This window comes from Larimichthys crocea, chromosome XIX (assembly GCF_000972845.2).
Source record: "Larimichthys crocea isolate SSNF chromosome XIX, L_crocea_2.0, whole genome shotgun sequence".
Classification (NCBI taxonomy): Eukaryota; Metazoa; Chordata; class Actinopteri; family Sciaenidae; genus Larimichthys; species Larimichthys crocea.
The window spans coordinates 10773126-10786411 of NC_040029.1; the positions used below are offsets into that span (position 1 = coordinate 10773126).

General features: G+C 42.4%; 2 protein-coding genes across 10 annotated transcripts in view; one reads left to right on the forward strand and one right to left on the reverse strand.

Moving 5' to 3' along the window:
* Nucleotides 1–9: 9 nt before the first annotated feature.
* Nucleotides 10–4854, reverse strand: zswim2 (zinc finger, SWIM-type containing 2). The gene is made up of 11 exons (XM_027291427.1): nt 4549–4854; nt 4270–4456; nt 3560–3716; nt 3405–3481; nt 3175–3215; nt 2379–2613; nt 1878–2129; nt 1672–1756; nt 1443–1513; nt 1175–1343; nt 10–910 (listed from the first exon to the last, which is right to left on the reverse strand). The coding sequence occupies exons 3-11, from the start codon at nt 3707–3709 to the stop codon at nt 206–208; spliced, it is 1785 nt and encodes a 594-aa protein (XP_027147228.1). The 5' UTR covers nt 3710–3716; nt 4270–4456; nt 4549–4854; the 3' UTR covers nt 10–205.
* A 1469-nt stretch (nt 4855–6323) lies between these two features.
* Nucleotides 6324–13286, forward strand: part of LOC104928558 (uncharacterized) — a 30738-nt gene continuing 23775 nt past the window's right edge. For 5 of the 9 annotated variants that reach the window (XR_003464210.1, XR_003464211.1, XR_003464212.1 and 2 more), the window contains exons 1-7: nt 6325–6471; nt 7098–7520; nt 7661–9257; nt 9465–9728; nt 10107–10538; nt 10867–11289; nt 12637–13059. Coding sequence is in view for 5 of the 9 variants with exons in the window: in XM_027291380.1 (XP_027147181.1) it covers nt 7145–7520; nt 7661–9257; nt 9465–9728; nt 10107–10538; nt 10867–11289; nt 12637–13059 (3515 nt within the window). In the remaining 4 variants the exon portion in view is untranslated. Of the gene's footprint in view, nt 6472–7097; nt 7521–7660; nt 9258–9464; nt 9729–10106; nt 10539–10866; nt 11290–12636; nt 13060–13286 lie in introns of those variants that run through there. The other 4 variants (XM_027291383.1, XM_027291384.1, XM_027291385.1 and 1 more) reach the window with 4 other exon arrangements.

Below are 13286 nucleotides of genomic sequence, written 5' to 3' on the forward strand. Positions count from 1 at the left end.
ACCAGTTATTGTTCTTCTTTCTTCAGCTTTAAAGTATATATTCAACGACCTTTAATTTTAGTGAAATGACACAACAATATTTCAGGTTCACACCTTTTGAACAAATGGTCACACGGTTATACTTTCATCTATGAAAACAGGAAGAGGAAAAAAGTGCAGATACACGACAGAAACATTCTTCTAAGATGAAACATTAAAAACTAATTTAAGTCTTCGTCTGCGTCTGATGCTGTGTGTTTATCAGGACTCCAGTCATTCTTAGCTCTGAACTCAGTTGCTTGTTTGGGCCTTTACTGGTCACCACGCCTGTCTTTTTGGGCTGCCGTCGAGTTGGCCTGGCAGCTGAGGCCGCTGTAGCTGTGTGATCTGACTGTGGTCTCCACAAACCTACGAAAAGGTTCAGCTGTGGCTGGTCGCTGAGTTTTGTCCCTGCAGGTGAAGCATGGCTGAGTTTTGTCTCTGCAGGTGAAGCATGGCTGAGTTTTGTCTCTGCAGGTGAAGCATGGCTGTGTGCTGTCGCTCTCTTTTTTGAGGAACGTGCTCGTGGGTCTGTCAGAGTTTGTTTTCCTTCCTCCATCACAGTGTCTGTCGTAGCTATGCGCAAGCCTTGAAACCTGTCAGTGATGAACTGGTGTGGGGGGTTTAAAGGAGCTGTTAGCACCTCTAAGTTCAGAGAACCACGTGGGGGGGTGACTTTAGTGTTCCTGTCCCGCAGTGCCACTCCTGGGATGAACAGATCCTTTAAGTGATCCTCTGTTGGTCTGGCGAAGTCACTGAGCAGGCGGGAGGCCGACTGAGGGGCGGTCTTCCTTTCACTGCTTCTCCTAGTCACATGGTTATAAATGACATATCCATCCAAGGGGCAGGAGTTGGACTTCTGCAGGGTCCTGTCCACACAGTCTGCGTGAAACTGAAGTGTGTGTGAACACGTGCGGGGAGGGGGAGAGAGGATTTTATAGTTTTATGGTTGAAATTTACAGACTCAGCAATCTGATATGCTCACAGAAACACAATGTCTTTGAGTGAGGAGTTGAATTAAGTACGAGAAACAACTGCATTTCAAAACCCTGTGATGTAAAGTCTAACGTGAACTCTGATTTCTAAATCATGTCATTTTGAATACTTCCAGTTATACTTCATACACGATAATGCAACACGCAGTGAAAACTTTCACCTTGTGCTGGCAGGGCAGAGTTCGCACACGCTGGCCCAGGCTAAAATCCTGCAGACAGATCCGACACTGCTGTCCCTCATCCAACAGCCGAGAGCCCGGTCTCACCCTGATCACAGGTAGACACTCCGACACACTGTCTGGTAGAAGGTCTGCAGCTACAGGGACGGTGCTGAGCAGAGATGGGGAAGAATAATCAGAATTGAGCATATTACCAGTAAATAGTGACCAAGACATGTTTTGCACTGTGTGGATGTATTCAATAACTCACCTGCCACAGGTTGCTCCTGTCGGTTCATCACTCAGGTCGTCTGCCACAAGCTGCCATTTGTCTCTCCTTGTCTGTTTAAGTTCAGTCAGAGTATGTATTCTCCTCAGATGGGTATTTATATGTGCAGAGTTTACTCTTATCATCATTTCATAAAGACTTGGTGGTTCGTGATGCTGGAGGCCTGAGGTGGCTGCTTCAGTCATATTTTAAATGAATCCAAATAGCTTACTGTTCGTGAAGCGAACGCATGCTGTGGGTGGCAGCCCTTGTTTGAGCAGTCCTCACACAGATACAGGTAACTGCAGACTGTGCATCTGAAAACATGACAACAGGGATTAAGGCAGTCATGGGAGCCAAGTGTGACTGTGAACAGTTTACTGCATTCATTTTGAACACTTTTTACTCCCAGTATAGTTATGGCTGCCACCTGCTTACTTGAAACACTTCCCAGTGACAGGGCACACCCGGCAGCTCTGACAGATCACTCCCAGGTGTCTCTCTGGCTTCTCTCTTTCAGCTGCAGTGAAGAGCTTTGCTGCGTTTTTCACCTGCTCCTGGAGCGACTTCAAAGAGCTGAAGTCCTCCCTGCACAGAGGGCACTTCACTGTTTCCTCCCTGTCTGAGAGTCTCTGGTGATCCGCCCACACCTTCATGCAGGAGATGTGGACGTTATTGCCGCAACCGAACCTGAGAGAGTTCCAGAGGACAGCACACGATAGAGAAATCAGCCTGTACGCTACATGAAATGTGCTCTGCTGTGAATATCAGGAGATGTGAAACAAAGTTTACATCCGCACATGTGCTGGTAGTTTACGCTAAACATGCTGCATGTGCTCAGCTTCTGCATAGTAGTGCAATAACATGACTTCAGGATGGTGTGTAAAACATGACTCAAACAATAACTGTGTGTAAGCCCGACCACAGCCGGCTGCACACCTGCAGTAAGACACAGGCAGGTTTTTCTCCAGCAGCTCTTCTTGACAAATCGGACAAACATCCTGAGCTTGGATCACTTTCCGGCAGACACTTCCAGCCTTCTGGCCGGCGACTGTTTGGCTCGCGGTCCTGAAAGGAGTTGACGGATCATTCTCTGTCCTGTGGGCTTCGGTTTGGTGTAAACCTTGGAGCACCTCCAGGATCTGTCTCTCCACAAGTCCATGCTGGAATGAATCTAGAGCAGAGTTATTTTTAACATTGTATGTCAACAGGAGCACATGTATGGTGGGTCAGTTCTGGCAAATTGCCTGTGAAATTTACACAACAAATGTCTCAGTATGTTTGAATCAGCATCGTGATGTTCAGAAAATACAGCTTCACTTCATTTCATTTCTTTCAATGTGTCATGAACCGCTGACATCAGGTCACAAAGAACCAACACAAAACTCAACATTTGAACAATTTCCCTGAACTGAAAGGTGCTCTGACATTTGTAGCAGCCACTTGTGAGAATGTTTGACTTAACCACAAAGAGTCTTGTTTCTTGTGTCGCTGATTACAGGTGAGCACCAGGTGTTCAAGTAGAGGTTAGTTCTGGGTTTTTAGGTGAAGGATCACACAATTCAACAAGAAGGTAACAGCATTCATGAAACTTTTCAATAAATGGGACATCCTCCAAAGGAAGCCATGTGAAACTCTGATTCTTGTTTTTATGGAAAACACGTGAAGAAAGTGAGGTCTGGAGTTTGGACAGTTGCTACAACATTAGAGTAAAAAATGTATTAAAATAACTTACATTCATGTTCTCTGGGTAGTCTAAATTTCCGCAGTAAAACCCTATAAAGATAAAAATTAGAGGTTCATTTCTAGAGACAGTAGTAGTTTCTATTTTCAAAAACATTTAAGGACCCGTGGAGATTCATATCAGGCGATATCTGATCCACACAGAAAATAAAATAACAGAAACAAAGAAATAAAAGAAAAGCTTGTGAGTGTGGTTCGTCTCTTTCTGTGTGTTGTTCTCACCAGCAGATGTGTTTGCATGGCTCCTGCTCCCGAGTGAACACAGGGCACGAGCACGTATGTGGGTCACCCAAGCACACCTGAACAAGAAAACGTGCTGGTGTGAGGATGTAAAACATTTTGAGCAGCGTGCATCCTGAATGATACAGATGATTTACCTTGAAATCCTTGGCCTCTCTGTCCTCTCTGAGTAGGAAGCCTGTTGGACCGAAGCATTTCAGGAGAAATATGGTTGTGTTCAGGGCTTGGCCTTGGTGGAAACTCACTGCATCGCTGGCTGCGTTCCTCCACGCAGTTTTCCTGAACATCCTGTCACTGCAAAATAAAGAGATTTATTAATCATCCACTCCGTAATAATGAAGGTGAGGACAGAGGGTGTGTGGAGCTGTCAGGAGGTTAAAGGTCATCTGATAATGTGGAATGTGTTTCTTTTCATTCATCCAGCAGTGGTGGAATTATTTCTAATGCCATGCTACTTTACTTCTTATATTTCAGATGCGTTTATATGTTAATATATTACGTACTACTATACTACTAATCTACCCAGTAGTACACACAGTATCTAGAATTGGCCTCATGCTGATGAACTACAACATTCAAATGCTCTTAAATGAATGTATCCGTGATAAAATCATTAGATTATATAATCATAAAGCTGCATAATGAGCACTATAACTATATTTACACTTTGCTGATACTTCTTAACATTGTAATGGAGTATTTTTGGAGCCCAGTAGTATTTGTACTCCTGCCTGACCTTCGTCAGCTCTGCAGTGTAAAGCTGTGTCACCTTGTCACAGACAGCAGGCCACAGTAAATATATAAATATGTATAAATATAAATATATGTGAGTGATGAACACACTTACTTTAGTCAGCGGCACGAACATGGCGAGGTGTCGGAACGCCGTCGCCATGGTAACAGACGTTTTGCTCTCCAGAGGACGCCGTTGCTAAGCGACAGAAACCTTCTTGCTGATTGGTCCGTTTTGTTCTACCTGAGTTACAGAAGAGGCACTTCCCGTGTCAGTGTCACGTGGCATGACGTCTCCCCTCCTGCAGCGGAACACAAGACCAAACTGCAGCGTGGTGAGAAATAGTGCGATGGAAGTGGTGATCAAGAAGAGACCGAGATCCAGTTTATTTACCTGGCTGATGCACCACCACGTGACCCACATCCCCATAGCAACAACCATAACAACATGAGCTGGCGTCTACAATAACAGATGACGTCAGACAGTCCATGTCCCTCCTCCCTGTCTGAAGTTTACTTTCTCTTTCTCTCTGCAGCTCGTCATGCAGCTTCTTTTCTCCACGTTAAGGTAACGACATCGACATTTCCACCGTCTGTGCTCATCACTGCCTCTTTGCTCAGCCTGTTACCGTTAAATGCTGCTCGCTTGTTGCTCGGTTCGTTCACAACTTCATAGAAATATAAAAGTCAGCCGAGAAAAAAGAGCCACTGCTCACCGGCTGTGTGAGTCTCTAAATGCGGAAGCATCAGGAAGGATCCGAGCAAGTTTTATGTTCTAATGAATTCACTGGGCAGGAGCTGGTTTGTACTTAAACATGATGAATAATCAAACCAGAGAGATTGAAATGAAACTTTAATATTCTCAAAGGGCTTTATTGAGGCAGTCTTTTATTTTGGAAGGATCTACCTGCCTAACGCCTGTAGTCTAACTACAAGTATTTGACAGTAGTACAATCCTAAAGTACTTGTATTTGTACTGCACTACATCTCAGAGGGAGCTTCGTTACTTTCTCCTCTGTGTAACTTTTCATGTTAATACTTTAAACACATGATCAGTCTCTTTACCGTGTGCTGTGTATGCTGCCCTCCAGCGGCGACAGGCAGCCACTGCAGCCCGAGTGTAAAGTTACCATCAGTGATAGACACATAATAAAATACTGTTTCCGGTCAACGCTTCACAAAATTAAACATTCCCGGAAATATTTTGAAAATATAGTGACCAAACTAAAGCAATTCAAAGTGAACTGAAAGAAATGTTCCTGAAATGACCATTGTCCGTCCCAGACTCATCACAGACAGCTGGTGTGTTTTATTTTGAAAGGACTAGCTGGATGTGCTGAACTGAGTCTGACTGACGGAGCTGCTCATGTTTGTGTTATATACTTTATAAGATTATAAGATTATATGCTTTTTATGTCATAAGTTGGCATACTTTGTGTTGCTGTTAGCAAAGTAGCCGTAACTTACGTGATGTAACCGCCCAAACTAAAACTTTATCAAAACTGTAACATTTACATAAATAATAATAAAAAATAACGCGACTTAAACGTGTTAAATGAATGGATATAAAATGATAATCATTTGTTTTGTGCAGAGTTTGCGGTATTGGTGTATTTGATGTTACTCCCTGTAAGCGCTGGTGTGTTTTATTTTGAAGGGAATAGCCGGATGTGACAGCCGTTAACGGACGGAGCTCCCGGTGTGTTCCCGGTTGAGGCGGTGTGGGAGAAGGAGCGTTTGGATTTTAAGAAAACAAAGCTCCTTCAGTCACTCATACATTCGTGTTAGTGTGATAAACTTATTTTAATGTTTAAAATGAAATAACTCTGTGTTGCTAACCAAAGCTGAACTTCCGGTTAGGATTCCGTTAAATGTTGTTTGTTTTCATGAACTTTTATCAAACTGCGACTTTATATTATATATATTATATTTATTATATTTATTTACTGGACCAACTCTTTTTAAAAAGTGTTTTCTGGTTTCGAGGTAAATAAAATAAATATTGTGGTTTTTAGTTGCCATGGTGATGCAGCTTAGCTTAGCATTGCTCATTAGCAAACAAACAGGTGTCTCAGTCAGTCGCTGACTTTGTTTCAGAGGTGAAGTCAGACTCAGATATTATGAATAATGTTTTATATTTACATGTTACATCCACAGGCACTGAACAGCTGACTGAACAGCTGACTGAACAGCTGAATGAACAGCTGACTGGACAGCTGACTGAACAGCTGACGGAACAGCTGACTGAACAGCTGACTGAACAGCTGACTGGACAGCTGATGGAGGCTGTGGTCAGTGGAGACTTTGAGGCCTCTGTGTAAGTTTCTCTTTCTGATAAACAGTCTGAATGTGTCTGTACGGTGTGGTCTGTCACGTTCACCTGTTTTGCTTTTTAGTTCAAAAATAAGAAATCATTGTGATGTAATTTGCCTCACAATACACAAAAACACAAGTTAGTGGTTGGTGAAGATGAAGAGCGAGCTTCAGAGAAGTTGGGATGATAATATATCGTCCGGACTCCATTGAAGTCGTGTCGGTGTCCATCTTCACCAACTCTGAAGAAAAATACCAAAGTCTTCAGCTGTTAGATGCTTTGCTGTACTGAAGCGTTAAACCTGAACACTAACACTGACCGTTCTGATTTGGTTCAAGACTCTGGAACATCTCAGAGCATTTAAAGTATGTCACAGTGAGTCCAGCAGGTCTTTGTCCTGCTCTGCACGCAGTGTAAATGTAGTGAGTAATGTAGTGTAATATGAGACTAGGACCAGATATCTTTTATTCTTGGAGCACGTTGTTCAGAAGCACACAGGTATCTATCACTGAATTGATGAACATTAGAAATATTTCACCAGCTGCACATTTAATGCAACAGTGAAGACCTCACAGATAAAATAATTGTTGTAATGAACATTTTATTTAAACTGGTATCTTGTTCTGCAGATCATTCACGTTGGGTCTGTATGCAGAACAGACAGAAGTAAGGACACATGGCTTGTACAGCACAGTCTGCGTTAGCTTATGTCGAGAGCGCCAGAGTCCACCTGGTGGGAGAGTTAAAGAATCTGTCAGTGATCGTGGAAAACTTGTATCAGCAAGGAGTTTTCCAGGATGAAGAGGTCAGTGAAATACAGGCAGAGAAACATGACCATGATAAAACCAGACACATACTGAACTCTGTCATAAAGAAAGGGGAAAAAGCCTGCTACAAGTTCCTCAAGATCATTGACACAACGAGAAAGAGGACCTTAGGGAGGCCGACCCCTCTGCCTGAGAGAAATACTGAACCTGTATTTGACCTGCATTACTGGATCAGCTGCTTTTCTTTCAAGGAAGACGCACAAATGGATGTCGAGTACTTCCAAGGTATTTTGAAGCTGAAGTTATTTATCTTTGATGTGCTGATTTCATACATTGTTCTTTAATGTGTGATGTATCTGAATATGTATGAATTATTTGGTGAAAAGATACAATATGTTTATTTACCACTGTTGTTCTTATTTTAGGCTTAAGGCCGTGTCATGAATATCAGAGAAAGCTGAAGATGAAAACACGAAAAATATCAAGTGAGTTTTGGACGGCCAACAAACGTCTTTTTGGAGAGAATAACAAGCCTGATCTGTCGTACACTCCACTTGTATTAGACACACAAGAAAGTGTTTCTCCATATAAAATAAAGAAATATAAGAACAAGAAAAGCAGAATGAGTCGCCCTAAAAAGATGAAGAAGTACCTGCCTGTGGACAGACCAGAGATTTCCCCCAGTGAGCTGCTGAAAACAGATAAAAACATACTCTTGGTTGGTCAGCCTGGAATTGGAAAGACAGCACTTGCTCATGAAATGTTGAAACTCTGGGCAGAAAGAGACAACAAGGATCTAGATTACATGTTTTACTTTGACATGAGAAACACACTCATCACGTCGACCATGAGCTTGGACGATCTTCTTTTCTGTGTGTTCAGTGAACCGGATAGAGGCAAAGAAGAGGTCTTACAGGACATAAAGGAGAACTCTGACAATGTTACAATCATTTTTGATGGGCTCACAGATCTCTCTTCTTCAGTGGTGAGGAGGCTTGTAGAGAAGGATCTACTACCTTATGCCAAGGTCATCGTGACTTGCAGACCAGATGATGAAGAAGACTTCCTATCTGAGAACTTTCTCAAAATGGAAGTGAACGGCTTCAGTGAGCAGACCATAAAAACATATTTATCTGCAATGCTCGGCGATGAACAGAAGAAAGTTTTGAGCAACTTGGAGCTGTTCACTCTTTGCCATGTCCCGATGTATGCACTGATGGTGGCTGCCTGCTTTTCAGAAGACTCTCCACAGCCGTGCACGATAACTGAAATCTACATCAATATTGTTCGTTCGTGCCTTCAAATGAACAGCAACAAGACACGAAACAAAGATCTGAATTCCTTCATCACAAACAAGTGTGAGGAAATACTGCGTTTGGCTGAGGTTGCTTTTCATGCAACTGAAGGAAAAACTGTGAACTTGCCTGAAATGCCCTGTGAAGACAGCTGCGTCCTTTCCTTCCTGAAACCACTTTTTATCAAAGCCGCCCTCACTGAGACAATAACCACATATGCCTTCCTCCATTACACAATGCAGGAGTTTTTTGCAGCACTGTGGCTCCTGAAGAATCCAGATAAAATCAAGGATGTTTTGCAGCAGTGCCTCACTGAGGAGAAGAAACACATGAAACATGTGATCCCTTTCTTGTGCAGATTGTTGAGTGAGAAGAGCCCTTGTCTGATGAAGTGTCTGATTCCAGCTCAGGAGCTCAAGAATACATCCAAGTGGTTCTTCAAGGAAATGATAAACACATTTTTCGCAAGTGGGCTTGATGTGGACATACTGTTCTTATGCCAGTGCTTGTATGAGTCCCAGTGTCCTGAAGCATGCATCTACCTCCTGGACAAACTGGAGTACCGTCTTGACCTCAGTGGAGAAAGTCTTGATCCGAACCTTTGCTGTGCTGTTGCCTACGTGGTCACTCAGTCAAAGGAGAGGAAAATATCACTGAACCTTGAGGACGTCATGGTGTCAGAGCAAGGAATGAGACGGCTATCTGGATGTCTGCAGAATGTCCAATGGTATGTGAGCAAATAACAATAAGAGGTAAAATAGAAAGAACCCAATGACCCCAAACAGGATGAATGGCTTAAATAGATGGATGAAGATATTCAGAGAATAAAGAATGTTACCTCTGCTGTGACTTCTTTTAGCTAAACAGACATTTCTTATAAAACTTGACTGTTACTCTCTGACTTATGATTATTATGATTGCTCTTTAATTGTAGGTGTGACCCTCTGCCACGGCAGCTGTGGGAGATTTTCCTTCTCAGCGAAGGGCAGATGGACGACATCGGGTTACTCAGCCTCGATGGAAATCAGTTGCACCTTCCAGTCGAAGGTAAAAGACGGCTGTTTGAAAGAGCGGTAAACGTCATGCAGAAGGTCACTATGAAGGTTAATGTCTGCCTTCACTGGGAGAGGGAAACTCCTGACTGCCAAAGGCTGTGTGAGTGCCTGTTAGAGGCTTTGCCATCCATCAGCTCACTCAGGTATGCAGCTTTTGTTTTTGTGTGATGAAACTTTTATCCTTTGTAAAACTCCATGTTGAAATGAAAATCCTTTATTGGAGCTCATTGTATGGTCAGATCAGACCTCCAGTTTGAGATGAACTACCTCTATCATGAGACTTCGACTTAACTTTAACTCACCACTTGGTGACTAATTTCATTTGTGGCTGACATAAAGAAGGAAGCAGCTTCACTAAGGTGTGTGATCAGGAAGGGGAGGAAAGTGTTCACTCCATGCTGATGGACACAGGGTGGATCTCAGACTTCGTCTGATGATCACACACCGAGTACAGACACAATATTTACACAGGTTATTGTACAAAATGACATTAACATATACATCTGTTTGTTCTTATGCAGCTTCAGGGTGACCTACAGATGTCCAGGATATCAGGATCAGGAGCATCAAAGGACACTGGGGAAGGAGGAGAAGCAGCTGTTACTGGATTTATGCCTGAGAGCAGCATGGCACAAAGCAGAAAGCTTTCTCAGCGTAGTGAACATGCTGCTCTCTTTTTTTTCTGTTAATGCCGACTTGAATAACTTCCTCCTTGATTTATATCAACACGTCAAGGGTAAAGGATTTTCAGATATCATTCCAAAACTGGAGCCACTTTTCCAGTCAGCTCCCACAGTCTGGTTCATAGACCTCTCAGAGAGAAAGACCTCCATCCTCCTGGAAGTGCTGAAACTCCAATCAAAGAAGAAACAAGTGAAGCTAACAGACTGCTCACATGAAGAGAGTGAAGTGAGGAGTTTGCTACAGTGTCTGCCTTATATCTCACAGCTCAGGTAAATGAATTGTACTTCACATGACTTCAGTGTACATTTGTGGAGTTAAATCTTTGAACACAGAGGTGAGGACACACCTTTGCAGACTGACTTTCCTGGCTCCTTAAACATTTTCTGAAGAATGTCATTCAGTCAAAGTCTTCTTAAATCCACATATGAGCCTGTTCAAAGTATTGTGACTTGAATTTTAGGTTGATTGATTTGACTGTGTTCTGCTCATCAGCAGGTATTTGTAGGCTTTCAGCAGATAAACTCCATATGAGTAATGCATGGCTCTTTTTCTGCTGTTGACATCACATCATAACAACATGTTCAATTCTCGTTACAGTTTCTCTCAGCGCTTTGAAGGTCAAGTCGAGTTCATTGTGAATCTGTTCTGTGCAGCAGCAGAGAGAGAACAGCAGACAGGAGAGAAGATAGTGAAGCTGTTATCATCAGTGTGCACATATCAAACATTCCCTTTCAATAGAAATTATCAGAAACATCAGAGTGATTTCCTGCTGGATCTGTTCTCCCATGTGAAGGACTATGAAACCAAAACAGGCTTGAGTGTCCTTCCATCATTACAGTCAGTTTTCCAGTCAGCTCCTGCAGTCTGGTTCATAGACCTCTCAGAGAGAAAGACCTCCATCCTCCTGGAAGTGCTGAAACTCCAATCAGAGAAGAAACAAGTGAAGCTGACAGACTGCTCACATGAAGAGAGTGAAGTGAGGAGTTTGCTACAGTGTCTGCCTTATATCTCACAGCTCAGGTAAATGAATTGTACTTCACATGACTTCAGTGTACATTTGTGGAGTTGTGTTCTAACATCTGCAGTAACTGGCTGTTAGTTTGAAGGTGAAGGTAACGTGTTGAGTTGATCAGTCCACATAAACGTGACTTCACTGTGTTTAGTTTATAGATGACATGCTGTTTTATTCCACACACCCCAGTGTATTTATTCTTAAATTACCCAGAGTTCTGTGCACATCAAACACCTCCAGCAACGCTCCCACAGAGTCCTGCTCATGTCTCACGAGCTGATACGTGTTTACTCTATCGAGCACAGAGTTTGGTACTTTGAGGCTGTTTTCATCAGTCATCTATGGACTCAGTCAAAAGTCAGCAGAGACTCGGCTATAATGATTTCATTCAACCAGCTCCAGAAATGAGAACAACAGATACCATCACCATTGTGTTGATGATGAGAAGTCCAGTTCTTCTTCAGGACCAGTGATGTTCTTTCTTACTGCTTTACAGCTTTTTTGCTGTGATTTTTCAAACCTCTGGGATGAAACAGCAGTTTTACTGGATTCATAGATAGACAAACATGATGGTTCCTATCTAAGTACATCATTGTGTTAGTGTTGGATTTACTGTACGAGTCATCTGAAGACAGTTTTGAACTGGTTGACATTTTCAGGACTGAATCATGGACATATTTAGTCACAAAATGTGATTGGTTATGGAAGCTGGATGGGATGCTCATTCATTGGCTGCACTCATTCTAGGAGAGCCAATCAATGAGCAGTGACTGAGCAGGATGTTTGAACAGTGAATAATCCAGAGCAGTCGACTAGAGGATTTAGTACAAGTGTTTTTAATCAGCATTGAAATGAAACTGCACGTCATCATGATGTGATCAGTAAACCAGTAGAAATCCTGATTCTGTTCCTCTAGTACTGGATGAAGTTTGATAGAGTTTGACTCAATGATGGATGTTCAGACTTGTGGTCCAGTATTTCAGGCTTTGGACTTCATTGATGAATAAATGTTTTGGGTAAAGTATTCCTTTCAGCCCTCCTGTTGGTTCAGGAGTGGTATTCCAGTCTAACATACAATCTTTGAACACAGAGGTGAGGACACACCTTTGTAGACTGACTTTCCTGGCTCCTTAAACATTTTCTGAAGAATGTCATTCAGTCAAAGTCTTCTTAAATCCACATATGAGCCTGTTCAAAGTATTGTGACTTGAATTTTAGGTTGATTGATTTGACTGTGTTCTGCTCATCAGCAGGTATTTGTAGGCTTTCAGCAGATAAACTCCATATCAGTAATGCATGGCTCTTTTTCTGCTGTTCACATCACATCATAACAACATGTTCAATTCTCGTTACAGTTTCCCTCGGCGCTTTGAAGGTCAAGTCGAGTTCTTTGGGAATCTGTTCTGTGCAGCAGCAGAGAGAGAACAGCAGACAGGAGAGAAGATAGTGAAACTGTTATCATCAGTGTGCACATATCAAACATTCCCTTTCAATGGAAATTATCAGAAACATCAGAGTGATTTCCTGCTGGATCTGTTCTCCCATGTGAAGGACTATGAAACCAAAACAGGCTTGAGTGTCCTTCCATCATTACAGTCAGTTTTCCAGTCAGCTCCTGCAGTCTGGTCCATAGACCTCTCAGAGAGAAAGCCCTCCATCCTCCTGGAAGTGCTGAAACTCCAATCAAAGAAGAAACAAGTGAAGCTGAGAGACTGCTCACATGAAGAGAGTGAAGTGAGGAGTTTGCTACAGTGTCTGCCTTATATCTCACAGCTCAGGTAAAATATTCAGCAGACGTCTGTTTATAAGTCCAGCTCATAATCGTCAATGTTTTACTAAATTCGCAAATGAACTAAATGTATAAAAAGATGAACGTTGTTTCTAAGTTCAGTGATTATCCAGCAGTATTTTAAAACAGTTTTTTTTATCACAGATAATAAAATAGAATATTTCATCCTGCTCTCAGTTTTTACTCTAAATGTCATCACTGATGAAAGACATTGAA